Source organism: Neopsephotus bourkii, unplaced genomic scaffold (genome assembly GCF_033783945.1).
Source record: "Neopsephotus bourkii isolate Nb327-2 ecotype Australia unplaced genomic scaffold, CSIRO-AGI_Nbou_v1 NB_124, whole genome shotgun sequence".
Taxonomy (NCBI): domain Eukaryota; kingdom Metazoa; phylum Chordata; class Aves; order Psittaciformes; family Psittacidae; genus Neopsephotus; species Neopsephotus bourkii.
Window position 1 is genome coordinate 136,195 of NW_026900641.1, and position 27,976 is coordinate 164,170.

Sequence of the window (27,976 nt, forward strand, 5' to 3'; positions counted from 1 at the left end):
TGATTTTGTCACTCTGAAAATGTTGTTACTGAATGCTTTTCACACCTGGATGGTCAGGATATAACTTTTTATGATGCCTTTTCTGCAGATCTTGTCTTTAGGTGCTGGCTTTGACTCGTTATACTTCCGTTTGAAGGACATGGGTCTTCTGCATCACACTGTGGTATATGAGGTGGATTTCCCAAATGTGGCACGCCAAAAAGCTGCTCTGATCAGAAGAATGGAAGAGTTGTCGGCATTGGTGGGAAGCAGTGAAGGGGAAGGATTAGGTATGGTATTTATAGAAGGAAGGTTTTGTAGGTACTAAGTGTTTAGAAGAAGCAAACAGCTTCAGCCTTTAAAAAGCAAGATATGATGATAGAGGAACTACAGAGTTGTAGGTGAAAAGATGTTAATTTTCTGAAAAACTCTGGACCTAATGAATTGTTTGTAGCACTGGGAGGCAGCAAGAAGATGTGCAGCTGCCAGAGGGATTGGCCAGGAGCAGATTATATCAAACCGAGTTCAGTTTCTTTCTGATACAATTTCTGAAGTACTGTGTCTAGCTTTGGGCTCTGTGGTACAAAGACAGTGGAAAACTGCAGCCTGGGGGTCCTGGTGGACGACAGGGTGACCATGAGCCGACACTGTGCCCTTGTGGCCAAGAAGGCCAATGGCATCCTGGGGTGTATTAGAAGGGGGGTGGTTAGTAGGTCGAGAGAGGTCCTCCTTCCCCTCTACTCTGCCCTGGTGAGACCTCATCTGGAATATTGTGTCCAGTTCTGGGGCCCTCAGTTTAAAAAGGACAGGGACCTGCTGGAGAGAGTCCAGCGCAGGGCAACTAAGATGATTAAGGGAGTGGAGCATCTCCCTTATGAGGAAAGACTGAGGGAGCTGGGTCTCTACAGTTTGGAGAAGAGGAGATTGAGGGGTGACCTTATTAGTGTATATAAATATATAAAGGGGGAGTGTCACGAGGATGGAGCCAGGCTCTTCTCAGTGGCAAACAATGAAAGGACAAGGGGTAATGGATACAAATTGGAGCACAAGAGGTTCCACTTAAACCTGAGAAGAAACTTCTTCTCAGTGAGGGTGACGGAACACTGGAACGGGCTGCCCAGGGGGGTTGTGGAATCTCCTTCTTTGGAGACATTCAAGACCCGCCTGGACACGTTCCTGTGTAACCTTATCTAGGTGTTCCTGCTCCGGCAGGGGGATTGGACTAGATGATCTTTTGAGGTCCCTTCCAATCTCTAACCTACTGTGTGATATCCAGTGATATGGAGGTCATGAGAGGTCATGTGAATGATTAAGTGGTGGAGCACATGTCGCAGGAGGGGAGGCTGAGAGAACTGGGTTTGTTCAGCCTTAGGAAGAGGAGGTTGAGAGGGAGGTGAGTCTTTCTGCAGTCTTCAGCTACCTAAGAGGAAAGTGTACACAAGATGGAGCCAGATTTTCCTGAAGGCAGGAAGCAAACGGTCAGTGGGCAGTGGTTGCATGTTGCAACAAAAGAAGATCTAGTTACCTATAATGAAAGTGTTGCATGGTTTTTGTTGTTTCCTTGCCTCTCCTGCTGCCATGTGAGCAGTTAAAAGCAGGGAGAGATTGCCCATAAAGGTGGTGAAATTTCCAGCCTTGGAGATAAGATAGTTGACTGGAGAAAGCCTTGAGCAACTTGCTACAGGTAACTCTGCTGTGAGCAAGGAGTTGGATTAGGTGATCTCCAAAGGCCCATTTTGTCCTAAATTATGCTGTGATTTATGGACTTTATGGGTAGGAGAGAAGAGAGGACTCTTAGGTGTCTTGAGTGTAATAAAACTTGAGTTGTTGTGTTACCTGACTTTTTTTTTTTTTTCTCTTTCCAATGGAGGAAAAAACCTGAGCCTTATGAAACTACTGTAGAATATAAGCAGAACTGAAAGGATTATTATGCTGGTTAAGTACTGTGGGGCAGTTCAGTGGCAGCATGAAGGAATGTAAAGTATGGGGTTCACAGGAGGTTTCTCGTGCATCTGATTTCCTTCAAGGTTTCCATTTGTGTTCTAGATGATATGCTATAGAAGTTGAAAATGCAATAAACCAGCAGGAAATGGGGAGATGAGAGTAGGATTTTGATAAAGTACATGAATGGCATCCTGAACCCAGGACAAATGGTCTCTCAAACGTGGAATGAAATTCAGTAAGAATAAATGTAAGCTGCTATGTGACTGTAATAATCAGTTGAAATGCCCATTGAAGACAGGTACAGAGATAGGTGCAGAGCACAAATCTCTGCCTCCCATGAGCAGTTGGACACATCTTAGTGAGCTTTTCCATGAGATTGTTCAGTTTCATCTTGAATCCATTCACATGTTTAATACTGGCAGCCTTGTTGAATTGCACTGGTACAAGAGTGGGTGATTTCTAAAGGTACTTTACAGTTTGCTTTGTTTATGATTTGGTTGAAACAGGTCAGCAGCTATAGCTTATGATAGTCTCATGGAGTACAGAGATATGCCATGGTGATGCTTGCAAAGTATATGTTTGGACTAATTTCTAAGAATGGAGGTGTGTGAGACTCCCCCAGTGTTTGCAGAGCACCAGCACGTGCTGTGTCAGGATTCAGTGCCATTTACAGACATAGAATCATAGACCATAGAATAGTTAGGGTTGGAAAGGACCTTAAGATCATCTAGTTCCAGCCCCCCCTGCCACAGGCAGGGACACCTCACACTAAACCATATCACCCAAGGCTTCGTCCAGCCTGGTCTTGAGCATTGCCAGGGATGGAGCATTCACAGCCTCCCTGGGCAACCTATTCCAGTGCCTCAGCACCCTAACAGGAAAGAAGTTCCTCCTTGTATCCAATCTAAACTTACCCTCTTTAAGTTTGAATCCGTTACCCCTTGTCCTATCACTACAGTTCCTAATGAAGAGTCCCTCCCCAGCATCCCTGTAGGCCCCCTTCAGATACTGGAAGGCTGCTCTGAGGTCTCCACGCAGCCTTCTCTTCTCCAGGCTGAACAGCCCCAGCTTTCTCAGCCGATCTTCATATGAGAGGTGCTCCAGCCCCTGAGCATGCTCGTGGCTCTCCTCTGGACTTGTTCCAACAGTTCCATGTCCTTTTTATGTTGAGGACACCAGAACCGCACAGAATACTCCAGGTGAGGTCTCAAGAGCAGAGTAAAGGGGCAGGATCACCTGAAATCTATTTAAAAAACAAGCAAACCAACCCACCTCCAAAAGCTTGAGGATGGTTTTATGGTTGTGAGGCAAACCATTTGAACTCTGTCAAAGCAATGGTGCTTCCTTTGCCTAAACTGAAAAGTCTGTAAGAGTCCTTCAGATTTGATAGTGGTTCTATAAAAATGTTGTTGAAGTAAATACGATAAAGTTCTGTTATAATAAGTGTGATAATTCTGTGTGAAATCTGCAGGTGAAATTTGCATTAGGAATAACGGAATTTTTGATCTGCATTTAATGGGTCACTTCTTGGCACTATCCCATTATGGTTCATTTAGTGATGGGGATTTTCATGTACATGTCCCAAAGAAATTGAGTTTATGGGCACAGCCTTGTGGGTGATTGCCTGTGGGGTTGATTTTCCTGTGTGTCCCTTTTGATCTCAGTATGGCATCCACACTGCAGTGAGATTGTACCATTTTTTTCTCCAAGGAGTTGTTACCTTTTCTGGAAAGGATTATAAATTATTGGGAGTGGATTTATCACAGCTGTCTCAGCTGGAGAGAGCCCTGGAGGAAGCAGGTTTGGACACTGAAATCGCCACCCTCTTCATAGCAGAGGTGGTGCTCACCTACATGGAAAATAGCAGGTCAGTTGAGTTTTTCCCTGTTAGCTAGGTGGTGAAATTAATAGAGTAAGCGTCTTTGTGTGTATGTCACCTGGGGCTGTCCTGTTATAGGAACTTCTGTCTTCTAACTAGCCTCGGGAATTCTGTGGCAGTGTTGAGCAGCTCCTTATAGCGTGATTGTGATGGGGTAATCAGTGACCCCATGACATACTAAGATGGAGGTGAAAAAAAAAAGAGAAACCTTGAATGAGTGATTTTTGAGTTTTTTCGTTTTGTTTTTTTTTTTTTTTTATCCCCTGAATTCTCTGCACAAATGAGGGAGATGTTCATAAGTCCACAGCACAGGAGTCTGTCTTGTATATTGCCTCTGTTAGGATACCTTAATAGCATGCTTTATGGTGTTGCAGGAAGATAAACTGCATCTGCCATTAATAAGTGGGCCCTCAATTGTTTGATTTCTGATGTACAATCTGCCTGACAGGTCTGATGCCCTGATTCAGTGGGCAGCAGAGCATTTCTCTCAGGCGTGCTTTCTGCTGTATGAGCAGATGCACCCAGAAGACCCCTTTGGACATGTCATGCAGCAGCATTTTAACCAGCTGAACTCTACACTTCATTCTGTGGCACAGTACCCTGATTGTGAGGCACAGCAGAAGCGCTTCTTGGCAAAGGTGAGTACCTACAGCTCTGGGCACATGTGAAGCACCTGGGAAAGACTGTCACATGAAATAATTTGGGAAGTCATCAGTTGTGTCAGTTATGGGTTGAAACCAACAGGGCCAGGGCTGGGACACTGCCTTTTCTATTAGCATGACTAGTCATTTGAAGGTCCTTCCAACCAACTTGCAGCCTCCTTTCTGTACGGTATTAAGGCAGGATGGGTTCCTCTAAGACTTTTGATACAACAAATTAAGTTTCTAAGAACTTTCCAGGTAAGAGACCTATACTCACCAGATTCTGGGCTGCTGTTGTTCCAGCTAGACAGCTTATGGTTTATGCAGGTGTTTAACTTAGGGTCTTAATTTTCTTGTGGGAAGTGAGTCTATCCTTCTGAGGTAATCATTTTGAGGGATTTCTGTTTCAGGGCTGGACTGAGTGCAGTGTCATGGATATGAATGAGTTTTTCACCTGTTGTACTCCAGAAGATGAGCAGCAAAGAGTGCAGACTCTGGAGCCTTTTGATGAATATGAGGTAACCCTCCTTTATTCTGAACACCAGCGGCCTGGCTAACAGCTCTTTCCTACTGCTTGCTCTTCAGATTTTTGAGGGAGATTGGTTTTGTTTTTTTTTCTTTCGGCCTGCTACAGGAATGGCACCTGAAGTGTTCTCATTACTTTGTCCTGGCTGCATCAAAGGGGATGGAACCTTCCTGGGCTCCACTGTTACCCAGTATGACAGGTACATACCCACTAGTTTTTGTAGTATTCTTTCATCTTGTGCAGACTTCCTTGAGGGTTTTTAGGGGACAATAAAACCCTGGAAGGAACTGATCAGATGCATCATCTGAGTATCTTTCTTCATCTTTGTAACAGTGATTCTGCTGCCCATAGTGAGGCCAGGGCAATGTCCTGATGCTGCTAATTCTGACCAGTTTCATTCTTCCAGATTATTGAACCTTCCAGTCTGAACAGCTCTTCCTTCTGTTTATACATGTGTGTATATACATGTGTGTATATACAAGTGTGTGATTGCAATGCCAGTCTACCATGCTCCTCCTCCTATTTTGGGGATCCCACAGACTCTGTGTTTTCAATGTATTCCCACTTGCCTCCATACATGGCTGGCTGAGCCATTCTATCCTTTCAGCTCCCAAAAGATTGTTACATTTTACTTAGAATCACAGAATCGTAGAATAGTTAGGGTTGGAAAGGACCTTAAGATCATCCAGTTCCAATCCCTCTGCCATGGGCAGGGACACCTCACACTAAACCATGCCACCCAAGGCTCTGTCCAGCCTGGTCTTGAACACTGCCAGGGATGGAGCATTCACAGCTTCCCTGAGCAACCTATTCCAGTGCCTCACCACCCTCACAGTAAAGAACCTCTTCCTTTGATCCAATCTAAACTTACCCTGTTTAAGTTTTAACCTGCTACCCCTTGTCCTGTCACTACAGTCTATAATGAAGAGTCCATCCCAGCATCCCTACAGGCCCCCTTCAGATACTGGAAGGCTGCTATGAGGTCTCCACGCAGCCTTTTCTTCTCCAGGCTGAACAGCCCCAACTTTCTCAGCCTGTCTTCATGTGGGAGGTGCTCTAACTCCTGATCATCCTCATGGCCTCCTATGGACTTGTTCCAACAGTTCCATGTCCTTTTTATGTTGAGGACACCAGAACTGTACACAATACTCCAGGTGAGGTCTCACGAGAGCAGAGTAGAGGGACAGGATCACCTCCTTCGACCTGCTGGTCACGCTCTTTTTGATGCAGCTCAGGATACGGTTGCTTTCTGGGCTGCGAGTGCACGCTGAAGCCGGCTCATGTTCATTTTCTCATTGACCAACACCCCCAAGTACTTCTCCTCAGGGCTGCTCTGAATCTCTTCTCTGCCCAACCTGTAGCTGTGTCTGGGATTGCTCTGACCCAGGTGTAGGACCTTGCACTTGGCATGGTTAAACTTCACAAGGTTGGCATCAGCCCAGCTCACAAGCGTGTCAAGGTCCCTCTGGATGGCATTCCTTCCCTCCAGCGGATCAACCGAACCACACAGCTTGGTGTCATCGGCAAACTTGCTGAGGGCGCACTCAATCCCACTGTCCATGGCAGCGACGAAGATGTTAAACAAGACCGGTCCCAACACCGATCCCTGAGGGACACCACTCGTTACTGGTCTCCAGCCGGACACTGAGCCATTGACCACAACTCTTTGTGTGTGGCCATCCAGCCAGTTCCTTATCCACCGAGTGGTCCACCTATCAAACTGATGTCTTTCCAATTTAGAGACAAGGATGTCGTGTGGGACATTGTTGATCGCCTTGCACACGTCCAGGTAGATGACATCAGCTGCTCTACCCCTGTCCATCAGTTCTGTAGCCCCATCATAGGAGGCCACCAAATTGGTCAGGCAGGATTTCCCCTTAGTGAAGCCATGCTGGCTGTCACCAAGCACCTTGCTGTTTTTCATGTGCCTTAGCATGCCTTCCAGGAGAGTCTGCTCCAAGATCTTGCCAGGCACAGAGGTGAGACTGACTGGTCTGTAGTTCCCCGGGTCATCCATTTTCCCCTTCTTGAAAATGGGGGTTATGTTTCCCTTTTTCCAGTCTTTGGGAACTTCACCTGGCTGCCATGATTTTTCAAATATGGACAGTGGCTTAGCACCTTCATCCTCCAGCTCCTTCAGGACCCGCGGATGGATTTCATCGGGTCCCATGGACTTGTGCACGTTCAGGTTCTTAAGATGGTCTTGAACCAGATCCTCTCCTACAGTGGACCTAGGGTCATCGTTCTCACAGTCCCTGCGTCTGCCTTCCAAGACTTGGGTGAAAAAAGTCAGAGCATTTGTCAGTCTTCTCCAAATGCAGGTAGCCGGTTCTGTTAATAGCTTCTGGAGAGGGCCCACGTTGTCCCTAGTCTGTCTTCTATTTGCGATGTAAGCATAGAATCACTTCCTGTTATCTTTCACATCTCTAGCCAAGTTTAATTCTAACTGGGCCTTAGCTCTCCTTACCTGGTCCCTAGCTTCCCAGACAACATCCCTGTATTCTTCCCAGGCTGCCTGTCCTTGCTTCCGCCTTTTATAAGCCTCTTTTTCCCTTTAAAGTTTCCTCAGCAGCTCCTTATCCATCCAAGGCCTCCTGGTGCTCCTGCTGCACTTCCTTCTAGTTGGGGTGCAACACTCCTGTGCTTGTAGCAGGTGATCCTTGAATATCGACCAACAGTCTTGAACCCCCCTGCCCTCTAGGGCTGTATCCCATGAAACCTTACTAAGCAGGTTCCTGAAGAGGACAAAGTCTGCTCTCTTGAGACTAGTCTTGTTCACAATATAGCACCACAAGTAGTTCTAACTGCAACTGAAAGTTGAAATCTGGGTTCTAGGGAGAAAGAAAAACAGTTGAAAAAGGGTAGGGCAGATGGCATTCCTTAAGACAACAGGGCCACTGAATTCATTGCATTGTGTCTTGATTATATTTGAAAACATGTAGTGAAATCAAAACTCAGTGAATATTCATGTGGTTAAGTATATTGTGTGATTGTCACTGGTCCTGATGTTAAAACCTTAAAAGGTTTCTGAATGTGTAGGATCTATCCGTAAGTTAAAAAGAAAAAAAAAAATCTGACATTTACTTAACTGACATCAATACAGTGAAGGCACTTCATTTGTTAGAGACATGAATAGGGTCTTGCTGCTACTGTCTCTGCTGGATTCACAACAGATAGCAAGAGCCTTCAAAGTCAAATAAATTATCCTTGCTTAGGCATTTTTTACTGGGAATGGGAAAAGGTTGGTCTCAAATACCGGTCTCTGTGCCAAGCGATCCTCTCAAATAGATTTAGGTCCCTGTTTAAGAGAGCTGCAAGTCCTATTTCTTCAAAATAGAGCACGGAAAATATATTTTCTAAAGTGAAAACCCCTCAGTCTTAAAAAGATGCATCTGTAGAAAGACATGAGCCCAAGAAGATGCAATCATCAAACAATAGAAAGTAGGGTCTTGTACTGAGCAACATTTGGTACAGTTTTCCTGGGTATGGCATACAAAAAGTAGACTGAGAACTGGTTCTCCACCTCATCATCTCTTACATCATGAGGAGAAGACTCTTGATTAAAACAAACTGATTAAAAGAAAACAATTTGTATAATGCATAGGTGTGCTAGAGTCCTGTGATGTAATCTTGTTTCATACGAAGTGATAGAGGATTTAGGGAGAAGATATTTAGGCAACTGAAAATACTCCTATAATAGGACCATTGGAATTGAGATTATTTGTAATGGTTTAGAACTTTATTTCAGTGCTTTTGTGAAGGTAGGATCAAAATCTAGCAAGAAATTTCAAAATCCAGCTTCCAGGCCCTGTGTCTGCTGGTTTTTGCTTTTTAAATAACCAAATATTGTGTTCATTAGGAAGGTATTATTTTTGATGGTGTTGCAGTGATTCCTGTCTTGCTGCAGCAGTTCAGGACACTGCAGTCTATTAGTAAGTATTAGTCCATCACTTTAAAGTAGTCTCGGGACCGTGTAAGGGGTTGAGGGAGTAGTCAGCAGAGGTTGCAAGTTGGCACAATGGCTGTTTAAACCATTACAGCTTGATTGCTAGGGCAGGTCAGATTCTCTGTGCTCTGTCAAGTTGCTTCACAATCTTTTCTTCTTGAAAAGCTGAAGATTTGCTTAATCTCTCATTTAAAATACAGTCCTTGGTTCTTGTTTATGCTGAGTTCTTTGGTTCTCTCTGGCTTACAGTTCCCCATGGTGCTGTTGGGATGGCTGGGAGTGTCCTTGCAGTGCGTGCGATGCGCTCTGACACTTCCGGGCTGAGACGTTACGGTCACCACTCTGTTCTTCTCAAATGCGATGTGATACTCACCACTGGAGGCTTTGGGGAGGAGGATGGACAGCACTGCCGGATGAGGAATTTCCACGTGCTAATAAAACATGCAGGCTGCTGGAAAGCTGGCTGTGTGAAGAAGGAAAATACTGATAAAAGATCGGGTGAGTTCTCATGCTGGTGTTAAGTGTAAGGAAGATGTTTTTGTGTGACAATGAATCATGTCTAGTGGAAACCTAATATCATGATACAATTATGCTGGCAGTCAAAGAGATCTGAAGATTCTGAATGCTAAGTGTCAGGTCCTGCACTTGGGCCACAACAGCCTCATGGAACCCTCCAGGCTTGGGTGAGAGTGGCTGGAAAGTTCTTCATGCAAAATGACCTGGGGATGCTGGTTGATGAAGCTGAATGTGAGCAGCTTGTGCCCAGGCAGCCAGGAAGCCCCCAGCATCCTGGCTGTTATCAGCACCAGTGTGGCAGCAGGGCCAGGGCAGGGATTGTGCCCCTGCACTGGGCACTGGTGAGGCCGTACCTCGAATCCTGTATTCAGTTCTGGGCCCCTCACTGCAAGAGAGACATTGGTCCTCCTTCCCCTCTACTCTGCCCTGGTGAGACCTCATCTGGAATATTGTGTCCAGTTCTGGGCCCCTCAGTTTAAAAAGGACAGGGATCTGCTGGAGAGAGTCCAGCGCAGGGCAACTAAGATGATTAAGGGAGTGGAGCATCTCCCTTATGAGGAAAGACTGAGGGAGCTGGGTCTCTATAGTTTGGAGAAGAGGAGACTGAGGGGTGACCTTATTAGTGTATATAAATATATAAAGGGGGAGTGTCACGAGGATGGAGCCAGGCTCTTCTCAGTGGCAAACAATGAAAGGACAAGGGGTAATGGGTACAAATTGGAGCACAAGAGGTTCCACTTAAACCTGAGAAGAAACTTCTTCTCAGTGAGGGTGACGGAACACTGGAACAGGCTGCCCAGGGAGGTTGTGGAATCTCCTTCTTTGGAGACATTCAAAACCCGCCTGGACACGTTCCTGTGTAACCTTATCTAGGTGTTCCTGCTCCGGCAGGGGGATTGCACTAGATGATCTTTTGAGGTCCCTTCCAATCTCTGACATACTGTGATACTGTGATACTGTGAGGGGCTGGAGCGGGGCCAGAGAAGGGCAATGGAGCTGGTGCAGGGTCTGGAGCACAAGTGTGATGAGGAAGGGCTGAGGGACCTGGGGGGGTTCAGGCTGGAGAAGAGAAGGCTCAGGGGGGACCTTATTGCTACCTACAACTGCCTGAGAGGAGGATGGAGCCAGGAGGGGGCTGGGCTCTCTCCTGGGGAGCAAGGGAGAGAAGAGACGGCCTCAAGATGCCCCAGGGGTGGTTTAGATGAGATTAGGAATAATATCTTCCTTGAAAGGGTTATTGAGCATTGGAACAGGCTGCCCAAGGCAGTGGTGGAGTCACCATCCCTGGAGGTATTTAAAAGGTGTGTATAAGTGGTGTTTATGTACATGGTGTAGTGGTAGACTTGGCAGTGTTATGTTTATGGTTGGATTTGATGATCTTAATGTTCTTTTCCAACTTAAGTGACTCTAAAATTCTATAAATTTAATGGGAGAAAAATGTGTGTGAACTGTAATGTTTTGTGTTTCTGCAGATGAGCGGCTGTTCCATACTGTGTCATGTGTCTCCAACAATCTGGCCTTGGTGGTAGGAGGACGAACATCCCCATCAAGTGCAGGCTTGGGAATGTTGTTGCTGAAGTTCCATGAAACCTGTAATGCCTTGGACCCAGGTGACATTACAGTGAAACTTGCAAGTCTGCAGCCTGCTGCTGAGCCAGCTGCTTTGCGTTGGAGGCACAGCACAACTGAAGTGATGTTTAAAGGTAAAAAACCTGGAAATGGCTGTAGGCATGCAGAAGTATATAAATTCCAGAATAAATGGGACAGTCCTGTCCAGACAGTGAGGTCTAAAAGGCCAATTGTAAGGATACAGCCTTACTTTTTAGTCATGTAGTACAGGCTATGATGTTAAAGTTCGTGCATCGTATTCCCTTGTCTGAAACAATATTTTTTTCTGAACATTTTGGAAAGAATGCGATCTTCTTAATTCATCACCCCTTTAGAGAATCCAATTATGTAAAGCTTTGTTCAGGTGGTGATTTCCGCCCCCCAGGCTTAAAGAACTTAGGCTTCATTTGATTGTATTTTTCTTACTGTATATACCCAGGTCTTGTGCCTTTTCTTGTTTGTCGAGCTGGAAAGTATTTGTGAGAGGCTTTACTAAATCTGTCAAAAATGAAAGGCTGAGCAGTCTCAGCTCTTTCTTGAACTGAGCATGTGAATTTATCCAACAATTGAACAGGATTTCAGTTATCGCTGCTATTAATACATGGATTAATACACAGTTTTGTTACATAACCTACACGACAGATATCGTGATAATGACACTTATTTATTTAGATCTGCCTTGCAGAGAATGTCTTGGGGTGTTGGTTGATGAGAAACTTAACATAAGCTGGCAGTGTGCACTCACAGCCCAGAAACCCTCTGTCTTCCTTTAACACTCACCAAATAATCTAAATCCATCCCTTTCCTTGCCTCTGGTTCCTCTCCTCAGCATCCCGTAATAAGTCTTATGCAAACACCAAGTGCTTTTCCCCTGCATCTTGTAATGTGTCTCATGCCCCTTGGAAGTTCCCCCCTCAAAGGTGCTCCAGAGAGTTGCTCCTATTCACTCATTTCAGTAGGTCTCAGTGGGGCTGAGAGTTCTGGGACGGCCCCTGGAGGAGCCCAGGCAGATTGTCTCATTTTATAAGCATGTGATTGGGGTTCTGTAGCCTGGAGACCTGCCACTGCCTCTCTGTGCTCCTCTTGGTCATGAAGAAATAAGCGTATTATGGCTGGGCTGGGTGCAGAAGTAGCTGAGGCTACCTTTTTTGCCTCTGTGCTCCTCTGTAAGTGTGCAGGTGAGCTTTTTAGCGTGTAACTGGCACTGCTAGAGCGAGTCTTTGTAATGAACAGATGCTTAAAGGAAAAGCAAAGCAAATGTTCAAAATTACTAGTAAAGGAACAAAAACCAGAATGGGGAATGCTGTTCTGCCATTATGTAAATCATTGGATCGATGGTTTGGGTTGAAAGAGACCTTTATAGATCATAGAATCATAGAAAGGTTTGGGTTGGAAGGGACTTTAAAGCTCATCCGGTTCCAAACCCCTGCCAGCGGCAGGGACACCTTCCACTGGAGCAGTTTGCTGCAAGCCCCTGTGTCCAACCTGGCCTTGAGCACTGCCAGGGATGGGGCAGCCACAGCTTCTCTGGGCACCCTGTGCCAGCGCCTCAGCACCCTCACAGGGAAGAGCTTCTGCCTAAGAGCTTCTTTCAGTCTCTCCTCTTCTAGTTTAAAACCATTCCCCCCTGTTCTGTCATTACACATCCCGGTAAAAAAAGTCTCTCTGTCTTTCTTATAACACCCCTCTAAGTATTTAAAGACTAAAGTAAGGTCTAGCTGAAGCCTTCCTTCTCCAAGTTAAACAATTTCAACTCTTTAAGAACTTTTCTATAGGAGAGGTGCTCCAGCCCTCTGACTTCCTGGTCTGCAAGTGCACATTGCTGGCTCATATCTCATTTTTCATCTACCAGTATCCCCAAGTCTTTCTCTTCATGGTTGCTCTCAACCCATTAATTCTTCAGTCTGTATTGATAGTGGGGATTGCCCCCACCTAGGTGCAGGGTCTTGCACTTGGCCTTGTTGAGCTGCATGGGGGTCATATTGGCCCACTTTACAAGCCTGCCAGTAGAAAAGGAATTAAAAGAGGCTTTGAGATCTCTTCGCACTTGAAATATGATTGTTGTGGTTTAAGCCTAGCTGGGAACTCAGAACCATGCAGCCACTCTCACTCCTTGCCTTTTCCCATCCTGGCTCCCAGAGGGGTGGGGATGAAAATAGAAAAAACGTATCTCCCACAGGTTGAGATAAGAACAGTCCAGTAATCAAGGTATAACACAAAGCACTACTGCTGCCACCAATGCTAATAATGATAGGGGAAGTAACAAGGAGAGAGAATATAAAACTGAAAGGGGGAAAGGGAAAAAAAAAACCAATAAATACAAGTGATGCCAAATACTATTGCTCACCACCCGCTGAGCAGTACCCACCCCGACCTGAGCAGTGACCTGGGTCTTCGGGTGACTCCCCCCAGTTTCTATACTGGGCATGATGTGCTGTGGTATGGAATACCTCTTTGACTAGTTTGGGTCAGGTGTCCTGTCTGTTTCCTTCTGGCTTCCAGTTCTCCCCCTCACTGGAGAGCATGAGATTGAAAAGTCCTTGATCAGAATAAACATTATTTAGCAACAACTAAAAGCATTGGTGTTATCAGTGGTGTTCTCATGGTCATGCTAAAGTCAAAAACACAGCACTGCACCAGCTACTAAGAAGGAGAAAAATAACTGCTAGAGCTGAACCCAGGACACTGTCCACCCCTTATTCCATACCATTCACATCATGATCAAATCCCACATTTTTCAATATACGTAGAATCATAGAATAGGGTTAGAAAGGACCTTAAGATAATCAAGTTTCAACCCCCCTGCCATGAAGAGGAACATCTCCCACTAAACCATGTCACACAAGGCTCTGTCCAACCTGGCCTTGAACACCACCAGGGATGGAGCATTCACAACTCCCCTGGGCAGCCCATTCCAGTGCCTCACCACCCTCACAGTGAAGAACTTCTTCTTTAGATCCAAACTGAACTTCCCCTGTTTGAGTTTGAACCCATCACCCCTTGTCCTATCACTGCAGTCCCTAATGAAGAGTCCATCCCCAGCATCCTTGTAGCCCCCCTCAGACACTGGAAGCTGCTCTGAGGTCTCCACGCAGCTTCTCTTCTCCAGGCTTAACAGCCCCAACTTCCTCAGCCTGTCTTCATACAGGAGGGGCTCCAGTTCCCGATCATCCTTGTGGCCTCCTCTGGACTTGTTCCAACAGTTCCATGTCCTTTTTATGTTGAAGACACTGGAACTGCACACAGTACTCCAAGTAAGGTCTCAGGAGAGCAGAGTGGAGGGGCAGGATCACCTCCTTTGACCTGCTGGTCACGCTCCTTTTGAGGCAGCCCAGGATATGGTTGGCTTTCTGGGCTGTGAGCACACACTGCTGGCTCGTATTTGTGTTCTCATCGACCGACACTCCCAAGTCCTTCTCCACAGGGCTGCTTTTGTCTCATATTTATATATATATATGCACACACATAGAGAGGTATTTCCTTAGTCCTTGGACTAAGTTGCTAAATTCATCCAGTCCATGATACGAGGCTCCATGTCTTGTAACAGCCTCTGGGGCAGGAGGGACGGTGTGTAGTGTTGCATTGTTGCCTGCTGATGACACTGCCAAACTTGTCTGGTCACTGCTGAGCTTGTCTGGTTTCATCAAAGTTCGTTTTTTTTGTTGAGGTGATGATCAGAAGTCAGAGTCAGTCAGTGGTGACCTGAGGACAGTTCTGCTGCTGCTGGCTTTTCCCATTACTTTGTGCTCTGCTGATGATCATGACAGCACGTATCTTCTCTTCAAAGCCCAGAGTGGTGGGGATGGGCATGTAGCTGATGGGCTATAAAAGTGTTACATAGCAGGCAGCAGCATATAGTTGAGATCTCTGGCTGTTTTCCCAAAAAATCAAATCCCCTTGAGGTATACACTGGAATTCCCCATCTTCCTGCATTACCCACCAAGTATATCCGTGTCCCTGAGCAAAAGCAATCCCACAAGTGGGTTTGCCTTTGCCTGAAGCAGGAATAATCCAAAACTGTCTTCCCTAGCAAATTCTTTATGTGCACCACAGGAGCTTTATCTCCCTCTCTCTCCCTATATATATATACTGTAAGTAAAATTTCTGACTGGGCTGGGCCAGCCCTGTTGGCAGATCCCCTCATGTTGACCAACCAGGTGGCTTTTGGTAGACGTGTATCCCAGTGTTTGAAAGTCCCACCACCCATTGCTCTCAGTGTAGTTTTTAACTGCCCACTGTACCTTTCCATTTTCCCAGAGGCAGGTGCATGGTAGGGGATGTGATATACCAATTCAATGACATGCTCTTTGGCCCATGTGTCTATAATGGCCCACGTTGTTCCAGAAATGAGGCCCATTGTCTGATTCAGTTCTTTCTGGAGTGCTGTGTTGCCACAAAATCTATTTCTCAAGGCCCAGGATAGTGTTCCGGGCAGTGGCGTGGGGCACAGCGTATGTTTCCAGCCATCTGGTGGTTGCTTCCCCCATGGTAAGCACATGACGCTTGCCTTGGCGGGTTGGTGGGAGTGTGATCTAGTCAATGTGCCAGGCCTCCCCATATTTGTACTTCAGCCATTGTCCTTCATACCAGAGAGGTTTTAATCGTTTGGCTTGCTTAATTGCAGCACATTTCACATTCATGAATAACCTGGGTGATAGGGTCCACTGTTAAGTCCACCGGTCGATCACGAGCCCATCTGTGTGTTGCATCTCTGCCTTGATGGCCTGAGGTGTCATGGGCCCACGGGGCTAAGAACAACCCTTATGTTGCCAATCTAAGTCTGTCTGAGCCACTTCAATCTTAGCAGCTTTATCCACTTGCTGGTTGTTCTGGTGTTCCTCAGTGGCCCGACTCTTGGGTACGTGAGCATCTACATGGCGTACCTTCACCACCAGGTTCTACACCCGGGCAGCGATATCTTGCCACAGTGCAGCAGCCCAGATGGGTTTCCCTCTGGGTTGTGTGGTAACACCCCCACGGGGGCATTTGCCACCATCCATGAGTCAGTGTAGAGATAAAGTACTGGGCACTTTTCTTGTTCAGCAATGTCCAAGGCCAGCTGGATGGCTTTCACCTTGGCAAACTGACTCGATTCACCCTCTGCTTCAGCAGTTTCTCCAACTTGTTGTTGGGGACTCCCTATAGCTGCCTTCTATCTCCAATGCTTTCCCACACCATGGCAGGACCTATCAGTAAATAAGGTATACTGCTTTTCACTTTCTGACAGTTCCTTATGTGGTGGGGCCTCTTCAGCACACATCACCTCCTCCTCTGGCGACATTCCAAACTCTTTGCCCTTGGGCCAGTCCATGATGAGTTACAGAATTCCTGGACAACTGGGATTTCCTGTTCTAGCTTGTTGTGTAATTAGTGCAGCCCACTTACTCCACGTAGCATCAGTTGCATGATGCGTATTTTGTATACTACGTAATCCCCAGTGGTAAGTGGAACTGAAGCCTAGGGTCGTGATCTGTTCTGGAAGATACAGAAATGTCTTTGAAATAGTTTATGGCTAAAGTTACTTATGCTTCATCACACCAGAAAGAAGTTTCAGAACTTATTGTCTGAAGGTGAATAGTTTACTTATGGAGCAGGATCCTTAGCTCTTTACCCAGGAGAAGTGCCTCAGAAGTGCACTCTTCTGGTAGCAACTGACACATAGTAGTGCTGAATAGGTCTAGAATCAAGCCCTGCAGTGGCATGCTGAAGGTTCGTTTAGTAAGAGATACTGACTGCAAGGGCCAAAACCTTCAGTAGTTGTTAGCAGGTCAGTGATGGGACTTTGTGGAATTCAGGTGGTGAAAGCTGACCTTTCTTAAGCTGCTTCCTTCTCCACTGTTGAGAGGCAGGGAGCTACTGAAGGAAACACCAAGGGAATTGTTAAGCAGTTGTTAGTCTAGTCTGGAGCATACTTTGAATTTGTGGAGTGGAGTTTCATTAGCACCATAGTGGAGCTGAGGGTTTAGCCTTCCAGTTATCATTTTATATCAAAGAAACAAATTCTAAATGGGCAAATAAAATCTTATAAATAATTCATTGGGTTTTTTCTTTTATAGTATCTTATTTTTGCCTTGATTTTGCTTTGTAGTTGAAGTAAGTGACCACACTTGTGTTACTTGCTCAGCCTATTACAAAGAAGTGAGCTGACAGGGCATAGTGCAGTAAACACACATCCTTGACATCTACCCAAAGTGCTTGTGCACCTTTTGTACCTCCTCTTTGAGGCTTCTCCAGATTAACTCCTACACACTTAAATTATCATCATCTTCTTGTATGAACAACTCTTGTTGTCTTAGGAGGTTTTATCTGTTTTTCCTGGGATAAATAGATTTCATTGTGTTGCTATGGATTCTGTACTTAAGATTTTCTAGTTTCATTAGTTCTACAGGTGTAATCTTTCTGCTGCTTATTTTTTCTTCCTTAAATCCTTTTGGTGTATTAAAAAATATGCTAAGCCCAGGACACTCCTTCTGGTGTTGAGACTACAGTGTGTAATTCCCATTCAGACTTTAAACATTCAGAAACTGCATAATATAAGTGGATGAGGGGGGTCTTTTGAATGACCACAGACATGAAGAATACAGCTTCTTAGTAAAAATATTTAGTCTCCGTGTCTTATAAAAGATGTAGATGCAAGAGTAATTCCTGTATTCATGAACTGATGTCTTGCATTTACTGCTAAAATCTGGAAATGTTCATCAGTTTGCAGGATGTCTCAATATAAATAGTGTCTTAAACCTCTCCCTGCCAGCATTAATTTCTGGCTTTGGTCAGCTTCCCCTCTATGCAAACAGAAGCCTTCTTTTGTGACATGCCAGATTCTAACTTCTCTTTTCACCTGGTTGTCTTTTTCTGTAGGCAAGAAGTACCTGTTTGTGTATGGTGGCCGCTCTGCTCTGGAGCCTGTGCTGGGGGACTGGTATTTCTTGCACACTCGAGAGCTTTCCTGCACTGGGGTAAGAACTTAGGGAGGCCTGAGAAGTAGAAATAGCCTTCGCTTTGTAGGTGTGTGCTGCTGTGTTGCAAGGCCAACTAAATTACAGAGGTATTGCCATACTGAAGAGGATGACATTGGCAGTACTGACACACTCCATTGTGGTTAGAATAAGAGCTAACTTCTGAACACCTTGCCATTTATTGGAATACAGTCTTCACAGAATACTTGAGGTTGGAAAGGACGTTTGGAGATCATCTAGTGCAGCACCCTTACTTAGAGCAGTTCTAACTAGAAGCAGGTTGCTCATGATATTGTCCAATTGGGTTTTGATTATCTCCAAAGATGGAGCCTTCACAACCTCTTGGACAGCCTATCAGTGCCTAATAGGAATATGTGAGGGTTTTTTATGCTTAAGCGGGGCCTTTTATTTGTATTTCAGTTTGTGCCCATTGCCTCTTGCCCTGACTCTGGGCGCTACTGAACACATGCTGTCTCTGTCTTCTTTCATCTCTCCCAGTTGGCATTAACACATGTTGATAAGATTTCCCTGTGAGCCTCCTCGATCACTGAGGCAGGCAGCTCACTCAGGTGCTGCATGATCTGCGGTGGATACTGCAGCATGCAGGGAGGTTCCTGAACTGCAGAAACCTCAGGGGAGCAGCCATGACCAAGCTCCTCACACCTGTAAAAGAACCCCTTGGGGAGACTGTGACCAGGGTAGGCAGATGGGGCACAGCGCGGCTCTCCTGGGCAGAACCTGGTTCTTTAAGGCATAGAGGAAAGTTGTAACAAGTTCCTGCAGCAGGTGCATTTCCTCCATGACTGCCTCACCTTCCCACATGCCCTTGTACAACAGGTACAAGGTTCTAGAAGTGGAACCAAACGATGAGGGTGATGGTCCATCTAGCTTGGAGGTGTTGCCAAGGTTAATTTGGCCTGTGCCCTGCATCAAACCACTTCCATCAAGAAAAAAAGATATTATTTTCATAGGAGATTATCTTCTGAGTGGAACAGAAGGCCCAATATTCTGACCAGACCCACTTCCTTAGGGAAATCTGCTGCCTCCATGGGGCATTTGTCGAAGATGTTACAAGAAAACCTCCTACCCTGGTATGGCCCTTGGATTATTATCCATTATTGCTTTTTCATGTAGACAGCAATGAAATTTCTGTAAGAGTCCAAAGGCTATCAGAAGATACTACAGGTCCTTAGGATGACTGGTTAAGGGTTCAGGAGCACAGGTTATATTTTCCTCCATCCTTCCAGTTACACAGAATGGTGGGGGAAGAAATGGGAAGACCCAGTAAATCAATACCTGGCTCCAAGCCTGGTGTCACTGGCAGAATGTGAGTTTTTTTGATCTCAGGTCAGTCTGCATGATGCCAGGCTGCTGGCAACATGTGGAGTGCACTTTTCTCAAGGGGGAAAAAGGGGTTCTGCACAGGAGTTAGCAGGGTTTATTGGAAGAGCTTTAAATTAGATTTGAAGGGATAAAAGAGTATAATACGAGGTTCAGTAGTGATTAGCCCCAAGACAGCACAGCAATGGTTGAGGGACAACATTCGGGCAAGGTCCTCCACTCCATGATATGCTGAGTACACTGGAGCACATTTGAAATGTCTTTATTTTATGTTTGCATGAGGAATAAACAAGAGGGGCTGGAAGCTTTGGCCTCGTCCCAGAGCAAGACATCATAGAATCATAGAATAGTTAGGGTTGAAAAGGACCTTAAGATCATCAAGTTCCAACCTCCCTGCCATGGGCAGGGACACCTCACACTAAACCATGTCACCCAAGGCCTCGTCCAACCTGGCCTTGAACACTGCCAGGGATGGAACATTCACAACCTCTCTAGGCAGCCCATTCCAGTGCCTCACCACACTAACAGGAAAGAATTTCCTCCTTATATCTGATCTAAACTCTCTCTGTTTCAGTTTTAACCCATTACCCCTTGTCCTGTCACTGCAGTCCCTAATGAAGAGTCCATCCCTAGCATCCTTACAGGCCCCCTTCAGATACTGGAGAAGAAGAAGGAAGCAAATGAAGTTTCATGTTAATGCACGTATGAAGCGGTGGGTGTTGTACAAATACAGCTTCCCTGTGCACTGTTCCACCCTTCACAGCAGTGGACTTCTCAGCTCTGAAGGATGAAGGTCCCAGGGAGGTAGGAGAAAAAGGCAGGTCAGCCCCTTTATTTTAGTGAGCCAAGTCTGCAAAATGCATTACAGCTGTGATGTAGGTGACCACTTTCCTACAGCCCCCCATAAATTCTGTTAGCCCTCTGAGGGGGCTCTTTCTTCAGTAGGGACACCGATTTTTGCTTACTGAATCAACAGAGGAAGGATAAAAACCACATAAAAGCGTGCCTACTGGATATAAGGTCAAGACTGTGTAGAAGTAGAGGGGTGCATTCAAAAGCAAAGAACAAAGTAGGTCTTTTGTTACAGAGGCTTAAAACACACTGCAAGTATTGAAAACAAAGGCAAACAGGAGTGGCTAAAAGTGCTTTCTTGTACCCTTTTTACAAGGGCATGGTAAAATAGGGTATTCCAACTATTTAATCTATTAGCCCATCTCTGACACTTCAGCACAACATACAAGTAAATGGTATGGTAACAAATTACAGATTGAATGAGTTTATTTCTTAAGCAAGGCAATTAAAGGCTGGTTTATGGCTCAGAGAATGAAGGTGCATTTGTATATTTTTCTCCTAACAAAAGCACGCATCATTCCTAGGATGGAATAGTCCTGGTTGTATGCACAAACTGGGGGGCAAGAGGCTGGAGAGCAGCCCTGCAGAAAGAGATGTGGGGATCTGAGTTGATGGCAAGTTGAACATGAGTCAACAGTGTGCTCTAGTAGCTAAAAGGGCTGACCATGTCCTGGGGTGCATTGTACACAGCATCACTGGCCAATCGAGGGAGGCAATTGTGACACTGTACTGCACTGTGGTCCCCACAGTGTGGCCCCATCTTGGGTGCTGTGTGCAGTTTTGGGTGCCTCACTATGAAAAGGGCATTAGAGTGTGTCCAGATGAAGGCAGTCAAGATGGTAAAGGGTCTCAGGGGCAAGATTTATGAGGGGTGGCTGAGGTAACTTGATTTGTTTAGCCTGGAGAACAGAAGGCTGAAGGGTGCCCTCGTCACAGTCTACAACTTGTTTACAGGGAGCAGCAGGTCCTCTTCTTTCTCTGGTGACCAGCAACAGTGCATGAAGGAATGAAGTTGTGTCAGGGGAAGTTCAGATCGGACATGAGGAAAAGGCTTTCCACTGAGAGGGTGGGTGGTCACTGGAACAGTTTCCCAAGGGAATGGTCATGGTACTAAGCCTGTCAGAGTTCAAGAAGCATCTGGACAATGCTTTTAGTTATATGGTTCAATTTTAGGTAGTCCCGCAATGAGCATGGAATTAGACTCAAAATTAGTGCAAAATTATTTGGAAATCAGACTTTGAGAATATTTAGAATTCACTCTATGGAAATGGTGGTATCCCACAGGATCAGTCCTGGGGTCCAGTTATTAATGACAAGAATGATGATGTCAACTGTCTATATTATATAGGTAGAGTAGCTCAATAGTACATTAGTGGACAAGATGAAAATTCAAAATTACTTTGACATGGAATAAATACTTATGGAAAAAACAAACTGCAGTTTATTAAAGATAGACTGAATTTAAAAAATAGTGCATAGCACAATTTTATGGTGAGAGATGCATAATTACAGGAGATAATAGAATTGTGGAAGGGTTTGGGTTGAAGGGTCCTTAAAGCTCCTACAGTTCCAACTGCCTGCCTTGGGCAGGGACACCTTCCACTAGAGCAGCTTGTTCCAGGCCCCTGTGTCCAACCTGGCCTTGAGCACTGCCAGGGATGGGGCAGCCACAGCTTCTCTGGGCACCCTGTGCCAGCGCCTCAGCACCCTCACAGGGAAGAACTTGTGCCTAAGAGCTCAGCTCAGTCTCCCCTCTGGCAGGTTAAAGCCATTCCGCTTTGTCCCACTGCTAGCTGCTCTTACAAAAAGTCCTCTCCAGCTTTCTTATAGCTTCCCTTTAGGTACTGGACCACAGGCTAAACATGAATAAGCAATAATCATGCTGTTGTGGAACGCCTAAACTGCGTGTTCAGGTGTGTAACCAGGAATGTTATCTGTAAGACACGAGTTAGTCCTTTCTGTTCTTTTCAATGCACTCAGTGGGACCCTTGTTAAATACTCGACGCAGGTTCCTGAGAAAAAGAGTTGTCTGGGATGCAAATACAGCTCTATAATGGTACGCAGTGAGAATAACCAGACTGCATACCTTGCAGGGGAAGATTATGAGGGACTTGCAACTGTTGAGTCTGGAGAAGAGTCAGGATACAAATAAATCTTCAGCTATGTAAAATATAGTTGCAGAGAGGACAAACAAGTTGTTCTGAATTTTTACTTTGAGTAGTACAGGGAATCTATAGAAAGGGCAACTGGACACTAAGGAAAGCTATTGGGAAGTGCTGCAACAGACTACCTAAAGAGGAGAGAAATTCTTGTAATGGCAGACTTATATAAGCTATTAAATAACCATGTGTTCAGATGATAATCAATAGAGTTGTATTTGCTTTAGGAGAAAGGGATGAACAGGATGACCTCTGAAATTTTCTCAACAGCTTGTTTGCTATGAAATTCCTTTACACTCCTCATCTTACACAGTTTCCTTTAGTGCTCGCACTAAAGGTTTTCTTTCTGCATATTAGTGCTGCAGTTCAGTATTTTATCTTGCTCTGGTTTGAGCCACTGGTCACCTGCTTTGCTGGTCACTGCATTTGTCCATATGTTGGGAAACTTGTGGTTCTTAGGTGTATGTCTTGAACAGAAAGCAGCATACAAGAATGCAGAGAAAGATGCCTCTAATAAATGTGCAGAAATAAAGCCCTTGTTGTGGTTTAAGCCCAGCCCATAACTCAGAACCACACACCTGCTTATTCACTCCTACCCCTCTTCCCTTCCCCCCCCCGGGGTCTCCCAGAGGGACGGGGTGAAGAGTAGAAAGAATGTAACTCCCACAGGTTATACCCACTAAGGTGTAAGACAAACCACTACTGCTACCAGCAATAATAATAATGATAGCGGAAATAACAGTCGGAGAGAATATAAAACTAAAAGGGGGAAAAGGGAAACAACAAACGCCAGTGATGCCAAATACAATTGCTCAGCATCTGCCAACCGATACCCAGCCTAACCTGAGCAGTGATCTGGGCTCCCGGGTGACTCCCCCCCAGTTTCTATACTGGGCATGATGTGCTGTGGTATAGAATACCCCTTTGGCTAGTTTGGGTCAGGTGTCCTGTCTCTGCGTCCTCCCGGCTTCCTGTGCCCGTCCTCACTGGCAGAGCATGAGATTGAGAAGTTCTTGATCGGAGCAAACATTACGAAGCAGCAACTGAAAACACCAGTGTGTTATCACCATTGTTCTCATGCTAAAGTCAAAAACACAGCACTGCACCAGCTACTAAGGAGGAGAAAAACAACTGCTAGAGCTAAACGAGGACATTCTTCTAAAGGGTATGATATTAAATATGAATAATATTAAATAAACTGTGGGCCAGAGCAAACTGTAGATAGTGAAAATGGAAACACTTCTGCTTAGCAGTCCCTAGAGAAAGATGTGTAGGTTGGTGTTTTTCTGGTTGTTCCCTGTCACACTTTGTTCTCTTCCAGTAACTGTTCTATCCTATCCTGTGGCAGGAAAGAATGTGACATCCTACAGGACATGCAAACGGAAGAGGCTGTTTAAGAGCCTAGACATGAAGAAGGCACTTCGGCTGGCAAACTTCAGCTTTGGACTTGTTTTTCTAGATTCCTGTGGAGGGTCCAATACCAGAAAGCCGTCACTCTCACTCTGCCTGTAGCTGGAAAGGAGGAGTGGTAATTGCAGGAGGTCTGGGAGCAGCTGAGCGGCCGTTAGGTTCAGTTTTCTTTCTGAAGGAGCTTGAACATGGCTTTCAATGGCAGACAGTAGAGACACACCCCCCTCTCATACCCAGGTAAGTAGAAGTCTTTCAGTAATGGATCTTTGGTCTGCCTCTGTCTCTGTTACTGATGGAGTTCAATCTCATTTTGAACTCACAGGTATTCACATACTGCACATGTGCATGGCGGAAAACTTCTGCTTGTTGGTGGAGTGTGGTTTCACTCATCCTCTGTGCCAGGCATCACTGTCATTGACTTAATGAGTGGTCTCTGCTTGGACTATATGATTAATGTGGTAAGTACTGCAACTTTTCTTTTAGGGTAAACAGTGTCTGGTGAAGGAATGTGGTAACTTCAAGGCTATTCCCTGAAATGGAGTCAGAAATGCAAAGTAGGCAGATTCATGAGTGGAATAGACATTCCCTGTTTGACACAGAATCTGATTTTGAAGTGCTTTTACCTGCTCAGAGAGCATAATAACATTAAGAGAGTCTGAGTGTGCAGAAGACTGGAGCGCATGGGGCAGCTCTATTCCAGACAAGGGCACGAAGCTGCTCTATTCCAGGCAAGGGGAGCAGAGCTGAGATGGGCACAAGCACAGTAATTTCAAAATGTCTGTAGAAGAAGAGAACATATCAGACCAGAGCCTAAGTTAGCCTTTATGGTGGAAATTGCTGTGTGCTGTAGCTGCTGCCAGAAATACAAAAAGAAAACAGCGTGGAAGTACTGGAAACTCCACTTACTAAACATAAGAAAACTAGTGTAAGGGTGATTGAGCACTGAACAGGTTGCTGAGAGAGGCTGTGGTGTCTCCATCATTGGAGATACTCAAAACCTGACTGGGCAAGGTACAGAGCAACCTACTGTAGTTGAGCCTGCTTTGAACAGGTGTGGTTGAACTGGATGATACTTAAGAGATCCCTTCCAGCCTCAACTACTCTGTGATTCTCTTCTGTGATTGAGCCTTGGGTGACATGGTTTAGTGCGAGGTGTCCCTGCCTATGGCAGGGGGATTGGAGCTGGATGATCTTGAGATCTTTTCCAAGCCTAACTATTCTATGATTCTATGATTCAGTGAAGAACAATCATAAGGTGATTTTGGCATACTCTGGGTAAAACTTTGCCTAAATCCATGAGTAGTCCTCATCTGTGGTAATACTGCCTGAAGTACAAGGAAGACATAGACCTGGGGCAGTTCCAGAGGAAGCCACAGACATGATCAGAGGCTTGGAACACCTCCTGTGAGGACAGGCTGAGAGAGAGTTGGGGTTGTTCAGCCTGAAGAAAAGGTTCTGGCAAGACCTTATTTCAGCCTTTCAATACTTAAAGGTGACTTATAAGAAAGATGGGGACAGACTTCTTCGTAGGGCCTGTATCAATAGGACAAGGGGCAATGGTTTTAAACTAAAATAGGGTAGATTCAGACTAGGTATAAGGAAGAAACATTTTACAGTGGGGGTGATGAAACAGTGAAACAGGTTTCCCAGTGAGGCTGTAGATGCCCCGTCCCTGGACACATTCAGGGTTGGACAGGGCTCTGAGCAACCTGATCTGGTTGAAAATATCCCTGCTTATTGCAGGGGGGGTTGGACTAGATGACCTTTAAAGGTCCCTTCCAACCCAACCCCAAACTCATTATTCTATGAGAAAGCTTCAGTTGCTTGACAAGTTTTTATCTTTTACATAAAGAAACTGATTTCTTTAGACACTTGTACATATAGATCCTGTCCTTGGTGAAACTGGGATTTGTGACTGATCTGGTTTGTATCATAGGCAGTATTTGTGCATCTGGCTGACCTTGCAGCATTTTCCTGAGGGCATAAAGCATGAAGTATGCTTAAATGTAGTTTATTTTTTTTTTCTTACTGTCTATAGTAGCAGTTAGAAGTGGCCCAGGATCCTTCAGCTGAATAGGCTTCTGTTGTTGGATAGCAGTGAGGATGGTTAAAGTAGTAATAAAGCTGTATCTAAAAGAACAGAACTGTTTACATGGCATAAGTGAATGCAGATGGATTGATTGGGAGCTGCCTTTGCTTATGAGCTGTTTGTTTTGACTTAGGTGAAACTGTAGGCTTTTGAACCTCCCAGTACTGAGCTAAAATATTGATAGTACTGTGCAGTGTGTGTGGATTAGTCCTAAGTTTTCAAAGACTGGAATCGTTAGTGATTTTCTGTGCAGCACTGGATATTATTAGTATCAGTGTTTGATACATGCACTAGAAAGTGATAGCACCAAACCCATTGGCTCACAGCTTTCTCTCTGCTTAAAAAAGCCATGGAACAGTTACTGTGAACAGATACATCTGTCTTAACCTTTCTCCAAGTATCTAGATGAGGATACTCTCATAAAATTTGCATTCTGTCTTGAGTCCTCTTCAGACTCCAGTGGCCCCAACAGTAGTTGAATTGTCAACACAGGAGTTTTGTTACTGCTGCAGTCTGTTGTCTGCAACAAGTGTCTTTCCAAGGTTCACCTTCCTGAGCTTTCAAATATTGGAGGTCATCATGAAAGAGCATCTCTTCAGATTATCAGATAAACAGGTTATAAATCAGATGTTTCTTGCACTGCAGATGTATCAGTATATGTTTTAGGCTGTCTCCTTTGTGGTGAAGAGGGCATGGTTGTTCATTGCTTCTTCTGATGTAAGAACTAGGAGGCATCAAAAGAAGCTGGTTGGCAGTACACTTCAAAAGAGTGCTTCATATAACACATAGGTAAGCTCTGGAGCTCCTTGCCGCAGGATATGAATGCCAAAGGTTTACATAGATTCAGAAAGCGATGGGCTATGTTCCTGGAAGAAAACCATTAAGGGTTCAGGGTTACAAAGACATTGTCATTAACAATCTGGCATGCTTTAAGCCCAGCCTGCAACCCAGAACCATGCAGCCGCTCGCTCACTACCCCTCTTCCTCCCCCTGCTCCCAGAGGGATGGGGAGGAGAACTGAAAGAATGTAACTCCCACAGGCTGAGATAAGAACAGTCCAGTAACTAAGGTGTAACACAAAACCACTGCTGCCACCACCAATAATAATAATGATAAGGGAAATAACAAGGGAAGAGAATACAACTGCTCACCACCTGCCGACAGATACCCAGCCCAACTCAAGCAGGGATCTAGGCCTTCTGGGTAACTGCCCCCAGTTTCTATACTGGGCATGACATGCTGTGGTATGGAATACCTTTTTGGTCAGTTTGGGTCAGGTGTCCTGTCTCTGCTTCCTTGCGGCTTCTCCTCCTCCCTAACAGAGCATGAGACTCAGAAAGGCCTTGGTCAGAGTAAACATTACTGAGCAGCAACTAAAACCACCGGTGTCATCAGCGCTGTTCCAGGCTGAAAGTCAAAAACACAGCACTGCACCAGCTACTAAGAAAAATGACTGCTACTGCTGAACCCAGGACACAATCACTGAACTGCAAGTTGTTGAGGGGACTATACTAGAGGAGTGTGTTCTGGTTTCCTTGGTCATGTGTTCTCTAGCTGTTTATTTTCTGTCCACATTTGTGGGTGGTATAGTGGACTAGGTGGGACGCACTTTGATTGTTCGTAACTTCCTAATGAAGGTATGATGTGAAATAACCTCTACAGCATTGTATGAAGTACATGTGTTGAAGTCTTGTGTGTTCAAAACCTTTTTTTAGGAGCATCTGGAGTGGCCATTAATGCTACATAATCATAGTAGTGTCTTTCTGCCAAATGAGGAGGAGCTGTTGATTATTGGTGGTGGGGGGAACTGCTTCTCCTTTGGGACACACCTGAACCTAGAGCCTGTCTCCTTGAGCCTCAGTAACATCCTGACAACCACTGACGGGGACCAGACAGGACTGAACCATGCTGCTGCACTGTGGTGAGACATCTATTCACTTGCAGGTCCAAAAGCAGCAAAATATTTCCACAAGGGTTTTGTATCCAGAATGCATTTGTAAAAGCGTGAGCTTAGGAGGGACAGTTGTGACAAGGGGTTTCATACCTCGTCTATCTTGGTTTTGTACCGCTCTTTATGTTGCTGTAAATAAAGTATCTCAAAGGTAGTTCTGTGGTGATAGCAGTAAAGGT

The 27,976-nt window shown here is 45.3% G+C and overlaps 1 protein-coding gene across 5 annotated transcripts; it reads left to right on the plus strand.

The window, feature by feature from the left end:
• Positions 1-27,951, plus strand: LOC133219269 (tRNA wybutosine-synthesizing protein 4-like). 5 transcript variants are annotated; one of them, XM_061366482.1, is made up of 12 exons: positions 1-269; positions 3,634-3,790; positions 4,251-4,440; positions 4,854-4,961; positions 5,078-5,168; positions 9,165-9,413; positions 10,904-11,134; positions 17,898-17,995; positions 23,807-23,994; positions 24,080-24,215; positions 26,513-26,635; positions 27,562-27,687. In XM_061366482.1, the coding sequence occupies exons 1-11, from the start codon at positions 71-73 to the stop codon at positions 26,633-26,635; spliced, it is 1,770 nt and encodes a 589-aa protein (XP_061222466.1). In that variant the 5' UTR covers positions 1-70; the 3' UTR covers positions 27,562-27,687. The 5 variants fall into 5 exon arrangements, with proteins under 5 accessions (XP_061222466.1, XP_061222448.1, XP_061222458.1 ...); XM_061366464.1 differs by lacking the exon at positions 26,513-26,635 and having other exon boundaries at positions 27,562-27,951; XM_061366474.1 differs by lacking the exon at positions 27,562-27,687 and having other exon boundaries at positions 26,513-27,519.
• Positions 27,952-27,976: the final 25 nt, after the last annotated feature.